General features: G+C 37.9%; 1 protein-coding gene across 2 annotated transcripts in view; it reads left to right on the top strand.

The window, feature by feature from the left end:
* ptprga (protein tyrosine phosphatase receptor type Ga) overlaps positions 1-23716 on the top strand; it is a 308651-nt gene that overhangs the window by 51604 nt on the left and 233331 nt on the right. For both annotated transcript variants that reach the window (XM_067388598.1, XM_067388597.1), the window contains exon 2: positions 18742-18834. In XM_067388598.1, coding sequence (XP_067244699.1) covers positions 18742-18834 — 93 coding nt within the window. The remainder of the gene's footprint in view (positions 1-18741; positions 18835-23716) is intronic.

The following is a 23716-nucleotide window of genomic DNA, read 5'->3' as shown; positions in this document are numbered from 1 at the left end:
ATGATTGACAAATGCGTACATCCTATCAATAAAAAGAGACTGCAAATCGAAATCCTGATCGATTCCTCCTTCCACTCCCGCTGTCTCAGTGACTGAATACTCAAGCGAGGACAGTACGGTAGTCACGGTACTTCTGACTCCTTAAGGTAAATGGGTATAAAATGCTCAAGTAATGTTGAACAACAAATCTAAATAAAATTGAAATCGCTATATGGCTTAGTGATTATAAAAGTGCTGTGATGTGTGACTGACTGTGACAAGCGCGAGTCTGGGGAAACAGGCATTTATTTATTAATTCTCAGTGTTGAGAAATGTATAGCCTACATGTTGCGTTAAAGTACCTAATTATGCTACATAGCCTACTTATTTTGTATGAAACGTAGAACATTTGTTACTCATGCATTTAAAAGTACCGTTGTCTCAGTGCTGCGCGAGCTCTCTCTCATACACAAATGCGCGTGCGCACACAGAGAGGGAAGATCATTGTAAAATGAAAATTGCCGTGCTTGGTGTAAAATTTGTTCTTGCTTGTGCTATTTTTTTTTTTGTCAGAAAACATTTTTAATTATCCAGCCGTGTTTTTAATATTCGGTAAATGACGGACGCTTTAGTTGTATGTCGGACTAACTTCTTGATATTCATGAATACTCGATGCGTTTTGCTCTTATTGGTCCTTTCTATTCATTGTCAACTGTTTTCTATAATATGTTTGTATTGTATTGTAACCTTTATTCAGCAAATGTTTAAAATAGAACAAATAAAAAATCTTTGGGATTTAGTATCATATTTGGATATTTGAATTATAAATTAAGTATTTTAAATGAATCACATGTAAACTCAATGTTTACTGTTTTATAAGGGTTTCTTAATTTTAGACTAGTTTTCATTACAAAACCTGTATAAAAGACTAGACTGTCAGGTTAGTTGTATGTAAATATATCCTACTTGAAATTGCAAACACATTTTTTTTTAGTCCATATTAAATATATGAATGCGATTCACTTGTGATTGTCAGTTTTTATAAGCACACATAATGCAATGCAATATTAATCATGAATTTAAAAAATGCTTTTGAGCAGGTGTGAAATTTCTAATTGTGTCAAATTAAAAATTTCATTATTATTTGAGCGACATGACCTCATTTCATTTGATTAATTAGTTTGGTTTTGCTGTAAACTTTGACAAGAACAAACAAAGAATAAATAATGTGGCTTGTTACAGAAAGATTTCTATTACTATTGCTACTAGCAATATTACTTTGTGAGACAATAGATAATATATATATATATATATATATATATATATATATATATATATATATATATATATATATATATATATATATTCACATATGAGCAAAAAAAAAAAAAAAAGGATTTTGGCTACTTTTGTCTGCAGTGTGAAGGTAGCCATAGACATTTAGGTGGGATTTTGTAATTGTGCTATCAAGAAACCACACAGAAACCATCCAGAACACCCTAGAAAGAAGCTAGCATTGTAAAAATACAGTACTTAATATACAGTACTTTCTCGGAAATTAAATAAATTAAAAGGTTTTCCCTATAGATGGATCTTATTATTAATTTGAATGGAGAAAACAACTCATCCAAGATGACTTTAATGAACCACATGGCTTGTTTTCTATAAAGATTAGTGGTTTTCTCAATCTGATGTTTTATTTCTAATAGATATTTATTATTTTATATTAGACCGGAGCTGTAAATTGCAATCCATATTTTGTTTATGAGGTTGCGCCTTGGTCACTGGAACATGTAAGCTGCCTTTTCTCGTTCCACAGGGAGAAATTAAACTATACTGAGCTTAATCTGTGATGACTAGCCTTCTATTGATTTCTCTGAAATGTTTTTGCTGCTCTGATGCTGTTGAATGAAAGCACCATGGTAAAGTATATCATTTACACAATGCCAATTCAACTTCTTACAATCGATTCCAGCTTGAATTTAACTTTCAGATTGCACCAAGCCCATTATAAAGTAATAACTCTGCTGTCCATAAATAGAGTCAGTGCACACTGTGTATCTGAATGCTGGTTTATTGGAAAGGTCCATTAGACCTTTTTACTCTGTTTGGTCATCGGTGATGGAAAGAGAATACAGGGCACACTACCCTCCATCAGGGCAGTAAATTCATCATTCCTCTCCTTTTGCTGCTGTCTAATAGCTTTCTCAAGGATGTGTGTACAGCTTGAATGAAATATGGTTGTGTGTCAGTCTATTTGAATTGAAATGAGATGTCTCTACTTCTCCCTGTCATTTAGTGGAGCTAAAATGGAGGACCCACATAAATCAAAAGATTTTTAGGGCGTTGCTGGGCCACTTAAAATGAAAGAATGAATATAAATGAATAGACTGAAAATGTAGGCTTGAAATGAAAAGCTGAATCAACAATAAGTTGATAAGTTTATGTATCTTAGTGGTAAGCAAAATAAAATCAAAAATAAGTGAATTTGCAAGTGCGTGTATCCTACACCGACAATAAAGTATAGCATAGTTTGACGTACACAGGTCAAAAAAAGATTTAGAGACTTTTGAATAATTAGATCACAATTAATAATGACATAAAATATACATTAGATGACAAAATATAGAATCGATTAGCATCTGCACATGAACTAACATTGATAACCAGTAAAAATTGATAAGATTTTAGGCTGGCCGCCACAGTCTAGTTAATGAATATGAAACACTGCAGTATCTTTTGTCAAATCTTTTGCCACTGTTTTTAAAGACATGAATAGATTTTCTCACTGTACAAAATGTTTACCCCTTTTTTTCATTTTATATAAATGTAAATGAATGTGGTAACACATAAGTAAATGAATGTAATCAGTACCATGCTATATCTCAAAGAACAATGTTATTCTGATATCATAGCTGTACCACAGTACTTTTGTACACACATAGTATCAGTTCCATCCTGTCACCCATCCGCCCAGTTCTCTGTGTGTCTCTTTAATAAATCACTTCCTGTCTTTGATGTTTCTGGGAAGCACAGTTTTTGCATGTTGCCATGAGCTCTGCTGTCATCTCACAATTTCAAATTGAATTTTACAGAGCAGAGCATGAGGGGAAAAAATCAGTCCCTCTCCCTCCCTTGCTACACACACACACAAAATCAAAATCATTCAAACACACACCACCCTCTTTACAGCTCTGCAATGTTTATACTCTTTAATCAGCTCAAATTTGTCACTCCAATGCCACTGTTATTCCATATGCACAGAAGAATATGAAATGCCACATAAGAAAACATACTCATTAGCTGAGAGTGAGTGAGCTAAGAACAGGGATTGCTTTCACCTCCTCTTTCTCCTTCCTTCCAAAGTGGTTTAAGTGTATTTTCAATGGGATGCCGATTTGAGAGCTTTACCACTGATGCTTTCCGAGCTTTACCGCCTCCACCCCCATTTCATAGGTGTATAATTAGATTTGGTAGTCCAATGAGAAATACATTTCATAGGTATGTTTTATCAGCTGAAAATACGTTTCACCAGTTCTCCTCATTTATTAGTTGGATTCACTTCAGCACACCGGCGTCTTATCGGGAATTGCTTTGAGTTGCAAACACCAGGCATTTTACTTACAAACGTCTAATTTAGGGAATTTATTTTTGCCTGTGCAAAGCCAGCGTTGCAGCCAGGTCATGGCATTTAGCACTGCGCTATGCTACGCTAAGCTACACTACTTGCGAGGTGTGTGTTTGTTCATCCCTGCGGTATTTACGCAAATTCCAATTTAAAATCTGTCCTATATGCATTTACTTCCTCTGAAATTCACCAGATTTTGAGATATGCATGTTGTTCTTCATTTCTGATTACCTTTTGAATAAATTGGGGGGATTTTATGTCCTCTCTTAGCTTTACTGCTTTAAGCCAATATGAATTTTACTTGCAGAATGAGAAACTGCAGGTACTACTAAAGACCATTTTGATGAAAACCTGGAAATCTGACTCACTAATTGGCCTCATTTTCTTCACAATCATAATCCACAGGGTGGCTAATAGTGTAAAGCTCAAACTTTGTGAAACAGATGTGGCTGGATAAAAGCTTTTTTTGTTCTTTAGGGAGCAAAGTGTGTTTTTAATTCTGTTTAAATGTAATGCCAACATGAAATCATAACTGTCTCCATATGTTTTTTTTTTTGTTTTTTTTCACGTTGTTTGTTTGCATAATTTTTTCATCATTTTCCCCCCCACACTGCCTATTGGTTAGGTTAGCCAAATAGAAATCGAGCCGTTATTTTATGCTAGTAGTTATAGCTGAAATGAATTTCATGCTAGTTAATGTTAATGTAATAATAGTTAAATCAATAATAACAATATTTTGAAAAGAAGCAGTAACATTGAAATACATCAAGATGCTAATGTCCAGGCCAATCCCCCCCCCCCCCCTTTTTTTTTTCTTGTTGAATATACTGTACTGTAACTTATGTGAGTGAAACTTATAGTAAACTTAGTGAATACTGTTGCTTTGTTGACTTTAAATATTCATTTACATTTTTTTGAAAGATAATAATACGTCAAAACTGATCAAAAGTGACTTATAATGTTACAAAAGATTTCTGTTTAAAAGAAATGCTGTTCTTTTGAACTTTATATTCATTAAGAAATCCTGAAAAAAAAAAAAATCAGTTTTCACCAAAAAAATATTAATCACAACAGTTTTAACATTAATAATAATAAAAAAAAGGATCATGTGACACTGAATACTAGAGTAATGGCCCATCACTGGAATAAATTGCATTTTCAATGATATTAAAATAGAATATATATATATATATATATATATATATATATATATATATATATATATATATATATATATATATATAAATTTTTTTTTTTTTTTTTTTTAATCAAACAAATGCAGCTTTGGTGAGCATAAGACTGTGTCTATGCCATACGGTTAATGTCTTTTTTCTTGTATTTACCTTTGTCATAATAGGACATGCAGGAATATATCTCCACCTCTTTCCTGTGTCTCCATGTTTTCAGCAAAAAGTTAAAGTGTAGTGAATGTTATATTTGGAAGTGCCACATTGAGTGATTATGAAGCAGTTCCACGCAGCTAAATAAGCATGATTCAGAAAGTGTGTGTGATGAATGTAGGTGCGTAATCTACTGAGGCTGCAATCCGCAGGCCCTCGGTGCCACACGCCGCATTCACTGTATTTATCATATTGAATGTGTGTCCGCATACACACACACACGTGCACGTAAAATTATAAAAAAGTTTGCAAAGCAGCCCAAAGCAAAGTTTTATGAACACACACCACGTTCGTGACAACCAGATGACATGAATGATGCATACAATCGTGTATATGTGTGTAGTCATGGTCGATCACACAGTTTGTTCTGGTTGGCAGTGTTTTGTTTGGTTTAAAAGCTTTGCAGCCACCAGATGGTTTTCCTGCCATGAAGCAGTGGGTCTGTCATTAGCCACTGGCAGGGGGGAAGAGCTCGTAGTTTGCATTGGGCCAGCGCTGAGCTGTGTGTGGCTCTGTGTGTGTGTGTTTATAGAATAGGGGCCTCATCACCTCATGTGGGTGTTAATCGAATTTCCACGTTCACAAATTTCATGTTCAGCACTTTTCCGCATCCAACCATGGCGAGATTACACTGTGGAAATCTTGACGTCGACTAGCCACCCCATTCACAGCCTTCGATCTTGTTTTCAACACTACAAACAATAATTTCATACGTGTAGCCGCCTTAATCTTGTCTGCGCTCTTAAATTGAGTCTCCAGTGTCTATGTGTGTTTGCCAATCCTGACTTGTAGAAAGATAGGATGAGTATATTGCAAAATCAGTCATTTTTAAACTGTTACAGAATAGGTACACCTTATTTGCCTCGTTTGGTTGAGATGACATTTTCTGTGTCCAAGGCCGTATTGGTGTTTGAGCAGTAATAGATTAGCTGTGACCTGCGAGTTGACCCCTTTTGCATGAAGGAGCACCACGGGTCTCCGTATCGATTCAAAATCATTAGCCGGAATAGCGGCGGCATGTGTGGTGTCATCGCAACAAGCCGAGGCTAAACACATTGCCTTTTCTTTTTCCAGATGAGGTTATGAAACACATGCAGTCACCTACGCACAAAACAGGAACTGTAAAACGTGTGTTTGTCAATGTTTTTTTGACATTAGCACAATGGTTTCTACTTAAAACTCGAATATGAAACATTCACACGTTTATTGCACCCAAGATCATCGCACCTCTGTCAGAGGAGACATGTCTGTAGCAGAATTACACTCGTCTTTGTCAAACCAAACAGGTTGGTGATGACTAATTGTTTTAAAAAAATGTAAATGAGACATAGAGAAAGATGAGATAAATGACATGAATGAGAATTTGACGCAGGAAGTACGGTATCTACCGTCGTGATTTATTCATACGGAAGATCTGTGAAGCATATTGCAGAGGGCAAAGAACATTCGCAGTTTCACAGAACACATGGCGGCCTGGTTGGGATCCAGCCCTTCTGTGAAAGCGTTGTTCACGGTATTCGTTCAACGCAGTTCTCATTGGGTGTGGATCTATTCCATGTGTTTTTTTTTATTTATTTATTTATTTTTTTTTATTGCATACATCAATTCACCAACACTATCTTTCTCTCTCTCTCTCTGGTTAATCAGATCACAAAGGAAAGTCATGTAGCCCAGGGACTGTTGTTTTTTTGTGAACTTTGGCTGCGTGTGTATGTAATGAAATTCTCCGGTGCGCATGCAGGACTAATGAAGCCAGCAGAAAGCATAATGCAGTGCCTGATAGACTCCAAGGAGTTCTGGGCAAACTATGAGAGAAAGATAGAGAGAGAGGTACCGAGAGCGTTCCTGGCATTCGGTAGGAACCTCGAGGGACTGAACTCCATGGCCAGTTCTAGCTTTTGTATGCAAATAGAAGTGAGGGGAAGTAGAGTGCTATTTCGAGGTCTTGTCTTTTTCTCTCTTGTTTCCTGTGGGCCCGAGTTCCATGCCCGAACGTCCTGCCCCGAGGCGCCCCCTTTTCCACACACTTCGCACACAAACACACTTCCACTGGAGCGGCGCCAGCGTCTCCTCCCAGTCACAGCCACGGGAAGCGGTTTTCTCATTCTCTGTCCTCACGGTGACTGACTGCTGTCTAATCGAGGCTCTTGCCGTTCGCTCCGCTGGCATCTTTAGCATTCTTAACACCCTGCCATGAGTGCGAGAGTTTGCTAATCACAAACAGGTGCAAAAATGATTAAGCACCTTTTTTTCTGCTTGTATACAACTTGTGATTCACACACACATGCTTATAATGACCCCCATGTATCAATTAAATAGGTTTTGGCCATTTATTTTGCATATGTTCTTCTATTTATAGCAGACAGTGGGATTTAGCATGTGTGTTTCAACTATGTTTTTAAAGGATGCATTTGTGAGGGTCTTAAATCAGATTATCTATGACAACAAAGACAGCCGCTTAAGGGAATAAAGCACGAAATATACCCTGAAAAAATACAAATAGGTGTCCACATCCAAAACCTGAATTGTGCTCTGGTATAGGACAGCAAAACAACAATAAACACACTGAAATTACAGCTCAAGAAAGTTTATTTACAAAAAAACAGCAAGGTTTCGACCAGTCAGGTCTTAATCAGGATTGTGTATGATGAAGACCTGACTAGTTGAAAAAAATTTGATGCGTTTTAACATCCCCAAAAAGAATCTCACCTTCTGAAAAGGTTTAGGAATTAATGTCTTCGAATGATGTCATCAATTATAATAGTTTTGACAAATATTTTTTGGAGGATTCTAATATGAATTGGATTCATAGCTTGTGTTTAAAGCACACACTTAAGGGTCTTTCACACCAGGTAGTTCTAAGAATTAGCCACCAGGGTGGTTCCCCGAGAACTAATAGTTCCCCTAGGCGCTCGCATTCTCCATATTCATTAGTTTACGATTTGTTTAACAGTCTGCTATTAGATAGAACCATTATACAAAGGAAGAAGACAGCCTTTGAAAAAAGTATTAGCCGTGTGGTTGATGTCCAATGTCACTAGTTGAGCAGAAATACATAATTATGTTTTGCTTGGTCCCCTCAAAGTTGCATTGGACTTTCTCCTTAACTCGAGAGGCCCATCTTTTGTTGTTTCCGTATGTTCGTAGAGTGTGGAGTAAATATATAGGCTATAAACTGTGTTTGTATACAGCTTTTTAAAAATGGCGGGTGCTGGTGATTTGTGTGCCTTTGGCCAATCAGTGTACACTTACGTCACTGGTAGTTCCTATAGAGCTGGTTTAGACCCTACTCTGATGTAGGAGCTAATTTAATTTCATTCCTAGTTCCTGCGGTGCGAACACGGCAAAACAATGAAAATGTTCAAAATGTGCAAAAGCTCCTTTAATTTCTTCCGAAACAGCTGAACGCGAGATGAACGTATTATTTATCATTTTGGAAATTAAATGTACAGTAAGTGGAGCTAAATGGTTAATGCTTTATAGCATTTGAAAATAACATACCACCGACACTAAACCCTACCCTAAACCTAACCAATAGTGTTAACAAAACAGAACATGAGAGAAGAACAATTTAGGGCTGCACGATATATCGCATGAGATTGTCACGCGCATTTCGTCAGTAAAGCCGGTTCCCTGATTGCCGTTAAATCTCCATCACCTGCTTTCAAATGGAGCGGCATTTAATAGACAGAGCCGTAGTTCACTGAAAAGCCACGCAATATCGCGTTCATTATCGAAGGCGATTCATCTGCGATATGAACGCGATATTGCGTGGCTTTTCAGTGATCTACGGCTCTGTCTATTAAATGCCGCTGCATTTGAAAGCAGGTGATGGCGACTTAGCGGTAATCAGGGAACCGGCTTTATTGATGAAATGCGCGTGACAATCTCATGCGATATATCGTGCAGCCCTAGAACAATTTACTGAAGCAAGTCTTTATCATGACTCATTTTTTTACAGGACAAACAATACGCATCGCAAGTGCCGTGCTATACCAGGAGAGCTATTGAGCAAGTTTACTACATCAGAAAAGCTATACATATGGAGCTGATTATTTGATGCAACTGCCAAAATGTATTTGTTTATAAATCATGCACTATTGTAAAAGTGTTTTGAGGTCATAACATAGTATTGTGGAAGTAACCGTGCGAAAATAAGTCTTTATTAATGAATAATCTGCCCTTGTAATCATAATTTGTGTGAAAAGATATGAAAGTTGTTGGTGTTTTACTGCCGCTAGTGGTCATTTTATCTGGAAAGTGAAAATGTGAGTTGTACGTATAGGCACGTTTTTGAAGTCTTGCAAAAATTTAGCTAGAAGCAAGGTTTTTTTTTTCTTTTTCTTCAACGAGCAGCTTGTTCTTTATTGTATCACTTAGATCCTGACTCTGATTTGCAAAAAAATGTTGGATGCTTTCTGAGAGGGTCAAGCTCCATTTGAGATGCATGGAAATCTAACAGCTGACTTTCTCCAGATATTATAGGTTTACTTTTAATGCACCACTAATCAGTGTACAGTGGGACTGCATGCTTCCAATGTGTTGGCCAATCATTCATGTTATGTTTTTAAACTAATTGGTCAAGAAGTGACAGTGACTTTTGTTATAAATGGCTTTTGTAATGTTCAATGTAGCTGGATGCTTCATTTGGAGACCAAAGACAGTCTAGTTCATCCCTCTTTCTCTCCCCGTAGACTATCTTAAAGGGCAACCATCATTACTTCAAATTATGTTATTATGTCTAACAGTGTCGCCTGGCGCTGCCAGCACCATTTTTCTTTCTCCCTCTCAATGTCTCTACCCCTTTCTCATTCTCTCATTCCCTGTTTGACACACACACACACACAGTCACACACTGCTTGTCAGCTGCTTAGGCGCCTTCCGATTTAATAACAGTCCATTTCTTTCCGTCTCCTTCTTCTTTCTCGCTCTTTTGGACTCAATGCTCCATAAACAAGAGACCTCCTGTCTTGTCCTTGAAATCATTAAGATAGCTGCTTAGCCACAGGACCCTGATGTAGACATAACAAATGCTACAAAGGCTGTTGTCTCGAGACCTCAAAGCCTTTGTCCTGTTAGATTCACAGTGTGGCATGTTTTTAATCACAGCATGGATGGGACGCAAACTCCCTTACCAGCGCTTGACGAGTCTACAGGCATTGATATTGAAATACGCAAAGACACACTCGATGCAAACATGTCACCTCTCTTCACAGCTGTGGGAGTTGAACCACGGCAGGCTGAAGCAGCTGTCCGCTGTCGGCTGTTGGCCTTGCTATGTGGCATCTGTTACGGATATTTCTTCTCATGTGCCTTGACCTTCAAGCTTCTCTTGAAGAGAAATAAAAGGACCTGTTCTTCATTTCACTCTCTTGCCCTCCTTTCTTTTCTCCATCGGTCTCAATAGAGATAAATGCACATAGCACTCCTTTCAACCGACATGGTGGTGGTGACCCTCTCAGGCCCAAGGAAAAACTGAAAAAAAAGGGCATGACCCTTTGAATATATTGTTTTTGAACAAGGAATCACTAACGTCAGTGTCCTGTTGTGCCAAACACAGTGATGAAGGGTGAAACAGACAACTAATCAGGCCAGGCAATACAGGGATTAATACAGTTATAAAGTAAAATATCTACCTTCCGGCAGACCACCTTCCATATTATATCAACTTACGAAAAAAGCGCAACTGACGCATTGGTACTGTTCACTGCCATTATGAAGCTCGGATGTGTCAGAATATTTATTAATATAACTTTGATTGTGTTCAGCAGAAAGAACAAAGTCATACACCTTGGATGAACTGATCCTTTAACTGAATTAAATAATAGAATTCCAGAAGTTTTAAAGAAATATCTTGTTTTTTGGTTTTTTTTTAAGCATTTTTAAAGCTTTTTTGTCTCATTTTAATTTTCAGTTTTCATTAAGGCCCCCAAGTTGAGAACCTCTAGACCATTCTGAAATGTGTGACAACATGGCACGTTTTTTAATGACACAGTCAGTTACCTCATTGTTCGGCTCATAAGCGGATGAAAACGTGAGGTGCTTTGAGAGTGGTACCATTTTGGATAAAAGGGATAATAGAAATTCCTGCAGTCAGCTGGTACTATACTGAAAGTAAAGTAAATTACTTTAAAGAGAGCTGATCCTGTCTCTATATTCCACACAAAATGTACATTGTCTGCTTTTAAATTAATTTTGCTAAAAGGAGTTTGGTTTCTCTATGCCAGAGGTTGTACATTATCGATTTTTCATAGTTGTAATTTGCATTAAAATGAAGCCAAATATTTGGATTAAGTCACAAGACTATTAATATTGACTGATATATTAAGTCTATACTGTACATCAGGAGATTGTGAGTCAGATCTGATAGTTCTAGGGGTACCATGGTTTTTAGAACACTGAGCCATGCACCAGTGTCAGGATTTATAATAAAAAACCATGGCAAAGGCACAGTACAGGTACTTCAGTGCAGGCTTATCCTGCTTGGCCTGAGAAGTGCAGCATGGTGTTATGGGTAAAGGGGTTGAAGCAGTTTTGTTTTTCTGATGCTCACAGCTCGCCCTAAATCTCTGTTTCTTCCATCTGTCCTAGTGTGTCCTCGCTGTATTTGCTGCTCTCTCACATTTCTGGACAGATTTAGGCGACAGATGTTGCTCCAAGTGTGTAAAGGCATGTGCATCTTCGCATTGGACATTGGTATATATGTCCTGGATGTGCCCACAGGGTGAATGCCCTTCAGGAGAGACCGGAGGAGAATTTTAATGAGTCCATTAGGACACACATACACATTCTGACCCCTCCTGTCCAAAAAGACAAAAGCAAAATCAAGGTTAAGTGCATGAATGTGAATGCCTGATGTGCATTTCAATTAAGTCTGTGCAATCTTAAAATTCAAAACTATCTAACCGAAAGAATTAAGCATGAGAACAGATTCTACCCTCAGGCTAAAGTCAGCATTGATAACTGAACATAATATATGAATGTCAGTCACAATTGAATAGTGGACACTGACAGCAATACTGTTTTCATCTTGAACCTTACACACTAAATACCTACATATACAGTTCTACAGTTTTTTCTAGATTATATATTGTTAATTTTACACAAAGTGTGGCAAGAAAGTGTTTGGCCACTTAACCAACACTTAAAATGTTAGTTTAGCCAAAAATGAAAATTATCCCATAATTTACTCACCCTCAAGCCATCCTACATGTATATGATTATCTTCTTTCTTCTACTTTTTGAAGTTCCAAAAAACGTATCCATTCATCATAAATGTAATCCATACGACTCCAGGGGGGATTCTGAAGCGAAGCGATGGGGTTTTGTAAGAAAGATTTACATTCCATATTTAAAACTTTATAAACTATACTGGCTTCCAGCAACGGCTGTACGCAAGTCGCAAGAGTGACCTCTGACCTGACGTATGACGTAGGATGTAGAAGTAGCGCAAGCTTAGGTGAGAGTACATGCTCTCTTATATCGAAATCCTCTGATATTTCTCTTTAAAAATTCTCATTTTAGACTTGTAATTCGTGACCGGTGTTTTGTTTTGCTCTACCCTCTACTGTCAATACAAAATAAGAAGAGAAATAAAAATACAGATTACATATAAGCCAGTCTAAAGAAATAAGTTTTAAGAGAAACTTTAAAAACACTAAGAGAGTTTGCATGTCTAATATCACAGGGGAGAGAGTTCCAGAGTTTTGGAGCAAAGGAAGAGAAAGCCCTGTCACCCATAGAGCGCATGCGAGTAGTGGGAACGGTCAGGAGGCCTAACTCCGAAGAACGGAGCTCACGCCTGGGAGTGTAAACTGTTAAAAGCTCAGATAAATAGTGTGGGGCTAAGCCATGTAAGGCCTTATAAGTCAACATGAGAATTTTAAAATCTATACGAAAGCTGACGGGAAGCCAATGTAGGGACTCCAAGATAGGAGTGATATGCTCTCGAGTTCTTGTCCTTGTTAGGATTCTGGCAGCTGAGTTTTGAACATATTGGAGTTTATTGAGAGTATTTTTCAATACTCCAGCGAGCAGGGCATTGCAATAATCAATGGGCGAAAAAACAAACGTATTGATCAGTTTTTCTGCAACATTAAAAGAAAGCATAGGACGAAGCCTTGCAATGTTTCGGAGATGAAAAAATGATGTTTTAACGGTATTCTGTACATGAAGGTAACATTCCAGAGCAATTTAAGATTTATTTTAAAGTAAATTCACAGGTTCACTTTCACTTAACTCGTCAATGCTCAGATTTTCATCTTCCTAAAATTCTCACTTGTAGAGGTCAATATTCTATACGAATTAGGGGTATTAAATTATGGAATAGTTTATCTCATTTAGCAGAAAAATGTTCTTCTTTAAAATGTTACAAAAGATGTATAAAGAATCATTTTATTGCTGCTTTGTAATTGTGCTTTTTTGTTTATTGATGTTTCATGCACTCTATGGTTTGTTTTTGCAGAATGTTATTATTATTATTATTATTATTATTATATACATGTTGTAATTCACTTATAATTTATTTATTTATTTATTTTTTTAATTTAATTTCCCATTTAGTTTTTTGTTGTTGTTTAGGTGGAGGCTTTAAATAAGCCCTTTGGGTTTTTTGCATCTCCCTGCACAGTATATGAATTGTTTTTTATATATTTTAAATATTTTATATTTGTGCAAATAAACTAAAACCTAAAACCTACATCTACAACATATTTTCCTCTCTCGTTTCTTCTATATTGTATAATTATCTTGGGAGTATTTCTCAGAGTCAAACTCCTTGTAAGTGTAAACTTACCTTTTCAATAAATGTCTGATTCTTTTCTTGTATAAACTTACCTGTCAGGCAGAGTACGGCTGTATGATTTTGTGAATCTCTGAAAATACAAAGAGTATTTCAGGGTCAGAAGAAGCTTTTGGCAGAAGCTTGTGTTCCATAGTTTGCCAAGGATTTGTGTGTGTGTGTGTGACTGTGATTGTTCAGTTTGCTAACACACTAGCCTCTGTCTTGCCTAAATGAATTACAAATTACTTGTCCATGGTAACCATTCATTTCATTTTATGCTACAAATTTCTCAATATATTTAATAATCTGTATAACACCAATTGTAGTTAGCACTGAGACTTCCTTCGGTTTCATTCAAAATAAACTTTTTTGACACATACTTTCATTAAGCAATGATTGGCCCATCCTCCGCAAAAGCAATCTCTGAGTGGCAGTTAGACGACATCGCATGGCTCCTCTGAGACTTATCTCGTTGAGAGTTCCGGAATCCGTGTCTGAAAATGAAGCCCTCATAACTCCCCTCATTCTATCATTGTTTCTGTGGAGACAGCCTGACAAAAACGTCAACTCCCAATATCTTCCTCATAAAACTCTGCAGCTCTAATAGAGGGATGTAAATCAATTACGTCAGAATTCATTTAGAAGAGCCGGGCTAGATGGAACCCCTGGCGCCGGAGATTTGATCACAGAAGGCAAGCGTATACTAGCATCGACTCGCAGTTGATTCTAGATTTTGAAAGATTGTGCTTTAAGCCGATGTTGCTTGTTTTTGAACAATATGACATTCTTTTGGTGTGTGTGTGTTTGATGTTTGCCCAGTCTCATGCATTCTCTTGATCATGTGTGTCCATCTGTGTGTACAGAGGCTCTTTGTGCATATTGGGCTGAATTGATGCTGATTGATTTCGACAGGATCTAGAGGATAGGGGATTCAGTGTGTACATGTGTGTGTCGAAATATGTGGTAATCTGGCTGGTTGGTTGTTCTTTGTATCTCTTGATAATCTCTTGATAAAAGTAACTTTCTCTATCCACTATTCACCCCTCCTGCTTTTAAAGAAGGGCAAGAGCCCTTTTCTCTGCATCAGTACCCCACACATGGGCAGAGGGTGTCAAACTCATTATTGTTTTTAGCTTGCCCCATATACCACAGAAATGAAGCAGTCAAAATTGTGAGACTTAGCTCTGTCAAACTTGTCAGTGTGTGCACTTCATTAGACATTTTCCTTTTTTTTGTAAGTGCCTTCATCTCTGCATGTGTGTGTTTCAAAGATTTACTTCTCAGGATGAAATTGCTGGAAAATGTTCTTAGAACATTTTCTAATGTAGTAAACTATACATATATAGGGGGCCCTTTCTTGCACATTACTATAATATTAAATGTCACAATTAACAACAGAGCCCACACTATTAAATTCAGCTATTTATTTTTAGATTTAATAATCAACACTAAAATAAAAAATAAAATAAAAAACATGTACATTTTTGTAAAATATGTGTAAACAAATAAGACTCATAACTCATTTTTGAAATATAACCATTTACACAGTTACTGTCATAACTTGTTTTCATGATAAATTTATTTAAACATATATTAAAATAATTAAGACATTAATAACAGGTAAAGTAAATATAATGAATATATAAGCTAATATAGTGCATATATCTTGTGAAATGCTCCACTCTTGAGTTCATTTCTCTAGTGTACTAACATGCTGTGGACACTAAATGACTTGCCTGAGGTAAATTTAATGCTACGTGAGATATTATTCTCAAGCTGTTATATTGTCGTATTTCTGTGGTTGAAACACTGGTTGAGAGATTATAAGTAAACATATCTATATGCAAAGATCGTCTGTTCTTCTTCTTCTGTGCTTTTTCCTGTTGTGGTTAGCAAACAGCGATGCATTGGAGTGTGGATCGCCTGTGACCGACTGTATTCGTCATTTGATTGCATACACCGAACTGTAATATCTGTACCATGACGGTTCGGGACGAAGACATGTATCATTACACCTCTAAAAAAGAAAGAAAAGAAAAAAAGGAATGTCTATTAGGGATGTCCTGATCAGGATTTTTGTTCCCCCAAACCAAATCATTGAATATTGAGTATGTGTATTTTCGGTGCTTGTATTTTCTTAGTGCTTGGTGCACACTTCAAGTATATTAAAGTTATTCAAATCAATCCAATGTATAGACGGATGTGCAGAGTGTTTCTCAGGGAACATTGTAAACAGCCTCTGTGATCACAATTATAAATATGGGACTACTGATATTCTTGTATTTTATATGTAAAATAAGCAGAATAATTGCAAAATAAAGGGACGAGAATACTTTTTGTGGGCATAATCAAAACAAAAATAACAACTTTATTCAACAATTTCTTCTCTTCCTTGTCAGTCTCCTATGCTGTTGACGTAGTAAACACAGTGGAAATGTAACCATGTTACAATCATGAGCCGGTCAGTACAGAACAATGAAAAGAGCAGTAACCATCACCAACCTGATGGTGAGCTAGGCCTGTGCTAAGGGAAAAGAATTTGAAACACATTACAGCTTCTTTGGTTACTTAGTAGCTCGGTGGAAGAGACTTTGTTTGCGCAGATCAAGAAATTTGGGTTAGGTTATGTTTATCCAACTTGAATGATCTTTTTCCATCCATTTTGCTTTCCTAGAATGTCTCTCTAGGCTATCTGTTTCCAGGTGTCACAGAGCCCTGACCACTTTTCCCATAGTGGACCTGTTGGGTTGGAACACTTCTGTGCTTCTATTTGTTTGAGTCTTGAGACGCAATTGGACAAGGTGCTGTTGCCCAATTATTTGGTTGTTTAAAGCATTTATGCTCCATTTTTGAAGACATCTGGAGTAGAGGAAGAGGGCCTGGGGTACAACGATGTGTAGTCACAGGTGTTTGTGGAGTGACGTAAGAGATGGTACTAGCCAACGGGGGGAAAAAGAAACTGGCAGGAAGGTTCTCAGAAAACAGCCAGAACTGGTGAGCTAGACACACTTGGAAGAAATCTCTGAAAGACAGAAACAAAGAACGCACGTCTCTAGAAGAGGTCGACTCTGCTGCTGATGTATGACTCATCACAGCAGCTAAAGGGGCATCCCGAGTCTGTCCAAGAGAGTTACTCCCAGGAAGTAAGTTTTGGAGTGTTGGAGAGAGGGGGAGAACTTCATTGATGGATGGACAGGGACAAAGGGAGGGAGGGAATGATTGAGAGAATGAGAATAGGAGCATGAGTGACATATCGGGAGGATAGCGACTAAGCCCGGCATGCCGCATTGCATAATTACATTTTCTGTTCAAAGAGTATCGGCAATCAATAATGTAATTCATAGAGAAGCCATAGCATACCCTCTCATTGGCATTCACTGCCATGCCCGAGCCGCTATCCTGAAGAATTAGAGCAGCGAGGAGCAGAAGGCAGTTTGTCATTGAAACAAAAAGTCACCCATTGTTCATATCAGAATATACTTACCCAGCATGCTTGGAGAGAGAGAGGGGCCTTGTAAATTGCATTATGTTTTGAGTGATGGCTTTTAGGCAGTCTGTCCTTGTTACCGTAGTGTGGTCAGCACATCGACAGGCTTGCGGAAAAACGTGGCCTGTTCCTTGTTGACATCTTGCTGTGGTTTTAGTCCTTTCCCAGTCCTTTTAGTGCTTTCTTCAGCTATTCTTTTCATTCTCTTCCACTGACTCTTTTTTGGGTCAGTCTAGATTTAAAATGGCAGTCAGCCCCCAAGTCCTGCCATAGTGAGTTTGAGAGTTTGGATGTGGACGACAGCTGTGAGGCTGATCTCACATAGTCTCTTCACCTTCCAGTGCATCCCCGACATCCCACAGCCAGGAGCCGATGGGTTGAGATCGCCTCTGATAAACTCACACAGTGGCCACAGGGTGCTGGGATGTGTGCCATCCTTCCTAACCCCTCTAGCTCCTGTTGCAAGTCAGAACAAATTCTTATTCAACCCAGCCATATCTCTGGCATCCTTGACGACCAAGAGGTTTGGATTCCAGTAAGCTCCCCAATCCTCTGGTGTTGTAATTTCACAGCTAATATGAGCCTTAGAGCCCAGAACAAGTAGGCGAAGGGGTCTAGAACTCCTGTCGGGTTGAGTCTAGATTAGTTCAGCCTACTGGTGGGACACAGCTAGATCTTCCCACCTTCTCCGGCTGCCAGCGCCTTGTCCGCAGCCTCTTTGCCTCAGTACTTAGCGCTTTAGCCTTCCGCTCACCGGCCAATCAGGCCTTGTTTATTTATTTAGCCCCTCATACATTTTTAATGAGGGAGGGGAAACTGATCCCAGAGCAGACAGGCTGTAAATACTGCTGTGTGGGGGGCTGTTTTTCTCTCTAATGGAGTAGTTTTTTTGAGCCTGATTGGTTTATACAGGATTTAATGACTTGGTTTAGCCAGAGATCACAGGCTGGTGTGTTTGTGTTTGTGTGTGTGAGTGTATGAGGTTTAGTCTTGTGATTTGTTTGTGTGCCTCAGGTTTTAAACTGTAGTTTGAACCTCATGATTTGCGTATGCTTGTGCACTGGCTAGGGCTCTGTCTTATAGTCTTCTTATATGAATTTTAAAAATAATTATTTCAATACAGATAACTAGAGAGTGGGGTGTAGTGTAATACAATTTAATTGTTGGGGTACAGATATACACTATATATATATATATATATATATATATATATATATATATATATATATATATATATATATATATATATATATATATATATATATATATATATATATTTACACCATATTTACTTAATTTGTGTAAAATGTTTAAAGATATAAGAACAGAACTTCTCTTAGGAGAATTTGGAACTGACAGAAAGTTAAGACTTATTAATCAAACTCACATTGCCCACATGAGCACCAAAGCTCACGTTGTCACATCACATACTCTAAAACTCATTCTCGTTATTTTTCTGTTTCAGCAATAGCTGAGTGGGAGAAAACTGAGCATCATGACCAGCCAATCGGTGACAGGCACCGCAGAGCGGCTGAAGAGTCCTACTGGGCCTACTCAGGTGAGCAAACTACACTCACACATGTGTAGAGACACTTCAGAAAGAGTTACATTCAGATTTCTCTTTTGTGACAGTCATTGTGTTCTGCTAGCACTCAAACACATAAACTTCCTCTGATAGACAGCTGATCTTTCATCCAGAGCTGTCCACCTCACCCCAGAGGCCTCGCCTTAGGGTCTCCCCTGGCTTTTGCTTTCATGAATGCTTTGCTGTTGAAAAATTGACTCATGTTGTCCCTCTGAGCAATATTTGCAGAAGAATAGCATTAATCTTTAACTGTGCCACCAAGCCTGAAGCAACCAATGATATTTATTTTATTTAAATACTTCCCCTTTTCAGTGCCATGGGTTTCTGTTGTTTGCCAGTGTGACGGGTGGCCCCTTGCACAGATGTGCCTACAACAAACGCTTGGATACCTGCACTTTTGTGATCTTGTGGTCTTTATTGTTTTTTCTCTAACATCAAACATTTAATGTCCCGCTAAGGTGTTGAAGCGTCTTTCAGAGGAGCAATTCGTTGTGAATAGTCAATGCATTCAGTGCCATGGTACTGTTGGTAGTAAAGGCTTTTTGTATTAGGTGGTATGTGAGTTCTTATATACTCTATTCAATTCTCTACTGAAAAGAGCTTGCTGAGATTGTAGTGTTAGAAGTCACAACCTCTATGTGTGTGCGTATGCATATATTATCACATCAAAGACGCCTTCAGTCAAAGGATCTTGATGTTTTAGTGTTTTTATACATCTATTTTCAAGTGATAATTACAAAGTCTTACTTTGAATACTTCCTGCGGGTTCACATTTGTCATCATTCTCTAGTACACACATTTGGATGTCTATGTTGGCATTGTGTGCCAGTGTCTGGGAAGCAAATTTAATACTGTAGCTTGCTAAGCTGTAAGCCATTCGTGATGTAAAGTCTACAGTCAAGCCATTCTTTTGAAAACTTGTGTGGTTACATGTAGCTACTAAATAATATTTGTCAAATATTAATACATGTCGGGTAACCGTCAAAATACCGGAAGTGGTGCAGAAGTCATTGCTTTGTTATGAGAAAGAATGTCCGGAAAAATTAATTTCATTGATGTCATTCGGAGTAACCAATATAAAGGACCATTTTGGATCAAGTCATGCGGTCAGTATCATGTGACAGGGTGTCACATGATTCAGACACCTGCAAAGGGCCACATGAGGTGTGTTCGAGCTCATGCGGCGCTGCGCAGACCGATCGGCGGCTGACTTGAAGCAGTGCATTCCGGTTACTTTTGTCCGACTTGAGCTGGCGCTGAAGGCATGTGACTGTGACGTATGATTTCAAAGTACCGCGAGAGCGATTCGAGAGCAGCCATCTGAGTCAGCCAGCGCAGCATCTCAAGAGGAGCTGCACGAGTTCTGATGACGACACAGCTGTTTCATGATTGGCCGGTTTCACCGCATGACAACGATCACGTGTGTTTCATGTTTATTGTCACGCCTTCAGTTCCACTAATGCTCACAAATCTGTATTTATAAAACAGTTAAAGCTCTTTTAACAAAGTTATATTGTGTTGTGTTTATCAAAAAAAAAAAATGATAAAAAGCATAGACCCCACTACATTGGTATTTAAATAATATATGCTTATGTTGAACTTTATTCTTGTAAAAATATGCTGTAAGCAGTACATAAAGTATTGAATGAAAATGTATTTTTGAAAGATCGGTGTGTTAGTCAAATATTGCATTTATTTCACTTCAGCTGTGATAAAGTATGCAACCACAGCGCGAGCGTCACTACGGGAAGCAGAAAGTGTCCGACTTCACGTCTCCGTTTTCAGCTCCTCCCCGCCTGCACACGGCTACTCTCGCCGATCGGTTGCATCTGGCCGTAGCCGATGTCGAACACACCTATGGACTTGAAGCAAAGTAACTAACTCTCTCTTAACTATTTGAAAAATTAATGTTTTCACTTGCTCATAATCATGTCCCGAAACATCAGGTCATTCAGTACAACCGCTATAAAACATGTTGTAATATTTTAAAAACTTTTAATAAATATAAAATGTTTGATTGTCCTTTTGCTAGCTTGTTTGAAAATATCATCATTCGGTAAAACCGAAATCTTCATTAAACTGAATGACTTTTTTGGTGACAAATTTTGTCCATCTTGTAAAAAATGCCAAAAGCAGTGTTAATTGATTATGCAAACCACATAATCTCATTGTTAACACTTAATAAAACGTATGTTATTTTTACACTTTTATAAACCGTATTTGTCAATGACCCATTTACATTGTAGCGAAGTGGCCAATTAAAAAAGATTAAGTAAACATTTGGCCAATATTAAGATTTTGATCTGCTGTGTAACAACAACAATCAATAGGCCGTTGGCGCCCTCTGCAGGTATTTGTTATAATACATAGTGCATTTTCTATTTTTATTACCACAGAAAAAAATCGGATTACTCGATTAATCGGCAAAATAATCGATCGATTATTCGATGACCAAAATAATTGTTAGTGACAGTCCTACTGTACATGATGTGTTTGTCCTTCCAATGGAAATTCTTGAAGAACATTAAGGTGTGTCGTACAGCATTTCAGTTGTTGAGAGAATTTCTTATGATATTCCCTTTTTACTTAGTGCAGAACTGCAGGCTTATGTTAAAAGCTTTGCATAATTCCCATCAACCCCTGCTGTCCAGAGACAGGAGATGTTTCGTGCGCTTAGGTCAGGGGTTTGATGGGGTGGGTCACTAGGGCATCTGTGGCTTCACCCTGAGTTGCTGTGTAGTTTGCCCGCTGTGTGGTGAGACATCTCTGCCATTAGCCTGTGCAGAGGAAGGGAGAGAGAGTGTGCTATTTTTAGTCAGGCATTGCTGATAAAACAGCAAGTCTGTCACAACTACAGGCAATTAGTACATGCTAATTAGCAAGTAAGTTTTAATCAGTAACCTGGTGAAAAGAAGAGAACATGATGCCACATTATGAGGAACCTTGATAATTCATAAATAGACAACAATTAAAAAGTATTACCCTACAAGAACTGAAAACCTCCCACATGGCATTCGTGTCAATGTCATGCCACTTATTTTTTTGTTCCTATTGATTGATTTATTCAGAAAATAGATTAAAAAGAATTTCATACATACAGCGATTTGAATACACCTCTTTTATGATAAGAATGTGTTCAGTTTCTTTCTTAAAATTAATTTTGGGGGAACAAAAACTCTGCATACCCTCACGACTCTGTGTCGCGGTAGATAAGCCTCTCAAAATATTTGATAAAGCAAAGCTAGCTCAAAAATCTAAGGTGTCTGATTTGGTGTGATGTAATGATATTTAAAAATGAATAATTCAGAATATTTGTAAAAAACAAACAAAAAAACCCTTTACATTGATAAATGTATTTAAAAACTGGATTGAGTCTGTATTCTTGATTCTGTATAAATACCAGTATCACATGTGTGTTTTTTTTTTTTTTATAAACACAAATCAATACAACTGTAGACATTGATTCAGAGTCAGAGTGTGTTCTTGAGTCAAATCCGCCTGTGGGTTTCTTATGCACATCAAGGGTCCTAGAATGTTAAGGCTTAAAAACATGGCAAGATATCGTAAAGCACATGTTTACATGAACCTGTGTGTATTTGTATCCCCACACGTGTTTTCTGGTGGTTGTGCATTCATGTTTTCATGCACGTACTGCACTGAATTCCTTTGGTCGCTGAGCACCTATCGCTTCTTGTGAGCAGAATGTTGTTGACGAGCACAGATGACTTTGTCCTGCAGGCAGATTTAATGAACTCGGCAGATGATCCTCGCTCTGAGAACGGCTCGTCGTCCTGTCGAGTGGCTTTACTCTGTTCGCGCCTTGTAAAGCTGCCGCGCTTGTACCCTCCGGTTAGTCATCATTCTTGGTTTGCCCAGTTACAAAGCCCTTACCATTTTTGCATCAAGCTCCATTATCAGTTTATTTATTGCTCCCTGAAGAGCCCTGAAAATTATGCTTGATCAAACAAAACCCCAACAAACATGTCTTATGATTTCTCTGGGCTATAGGGCCCACTGGGCCAAATTTAGCTTGGGTTGATTACACTTAAACATCATTAGTTATTCACATATTTCATACATGTGGAATTGGTGTCAACAGAATACTCCACGGCATGTTTTCTTCAATGTTATTGTGGTCCAATGGAGTTTCTTTGTGTTTTGTCTTTTGGGAAAGGATTCTCATTGTTTTTCTGGCATCTGTAACAAAAGCGTAGTGAAAGTCACCATATTTCTTATTGATTATACATTGCCAAACACCCTCATGGCGAAGTATGTAATAATGTGCTGTTAAACATATCCACAAGATTCAAATTCATTTGATGCGTAAACAGCGCGGCGGTGAACGATGTTGAAATCCAGTCCAAAATCCATGAAAGTTCTGTTTCGAGATACATTATGCTTAGTAATTTAAAACACTGAAGCAGTCGCTTGTTGGCGGTGAGGCACTATTATCTTTACAGCATCTAAATTGAAATGCCTCTCACAAAAATGTGCTAGATTTGGATTGTAAACAAAACAAGCATCTCTGAATGATTAATGAACTGAGAGAAGCTGCTCTCTGGCTAAGCACAGTATCAAAAAACCTTGAAACAAGATCAGTATCGTCTTCAAGAAACCATGTGCCACACCCCAAAATACATCTTCTATATGATCGTTCTTGACAGACACTTATCACCTCTATAATGCACGGCTGCGGTAGTGTTATAATCTCTGCATGCTAACCTTGGCCTATTCGATGGATATTAATTTTAAATCCTTTGTGTTCTCAGCAGCGTTTCCATTAATGGGTTTTAATTTAAAGGACGGAAAATGTACTGCTCCTCTTTTCATGACAACCCACATAAGGTAATTTCAT

The sequence above is a fragment of the Chanodichthys erythropterus genome, chromosome 6, assembly GCF_024489055.1.
Source record: "Chanodichthys erythropterus isolate Z2021 chromosome 6, ASM2448905v1, whole genome shotgun sequence".
NCBI classification, from domain to species: Eukaryota; Metazoa; Chordata; class Actinopteri; order Cypriniformes; family Xenocyprididae; genus Chanodichthys; species Chanodichthys erythropterus.
The sequence above is the reverse complement of the archived record's forward strand: the minus strand, read 5'-3'. Positions and strand labels throughout refer to the sequence as shown.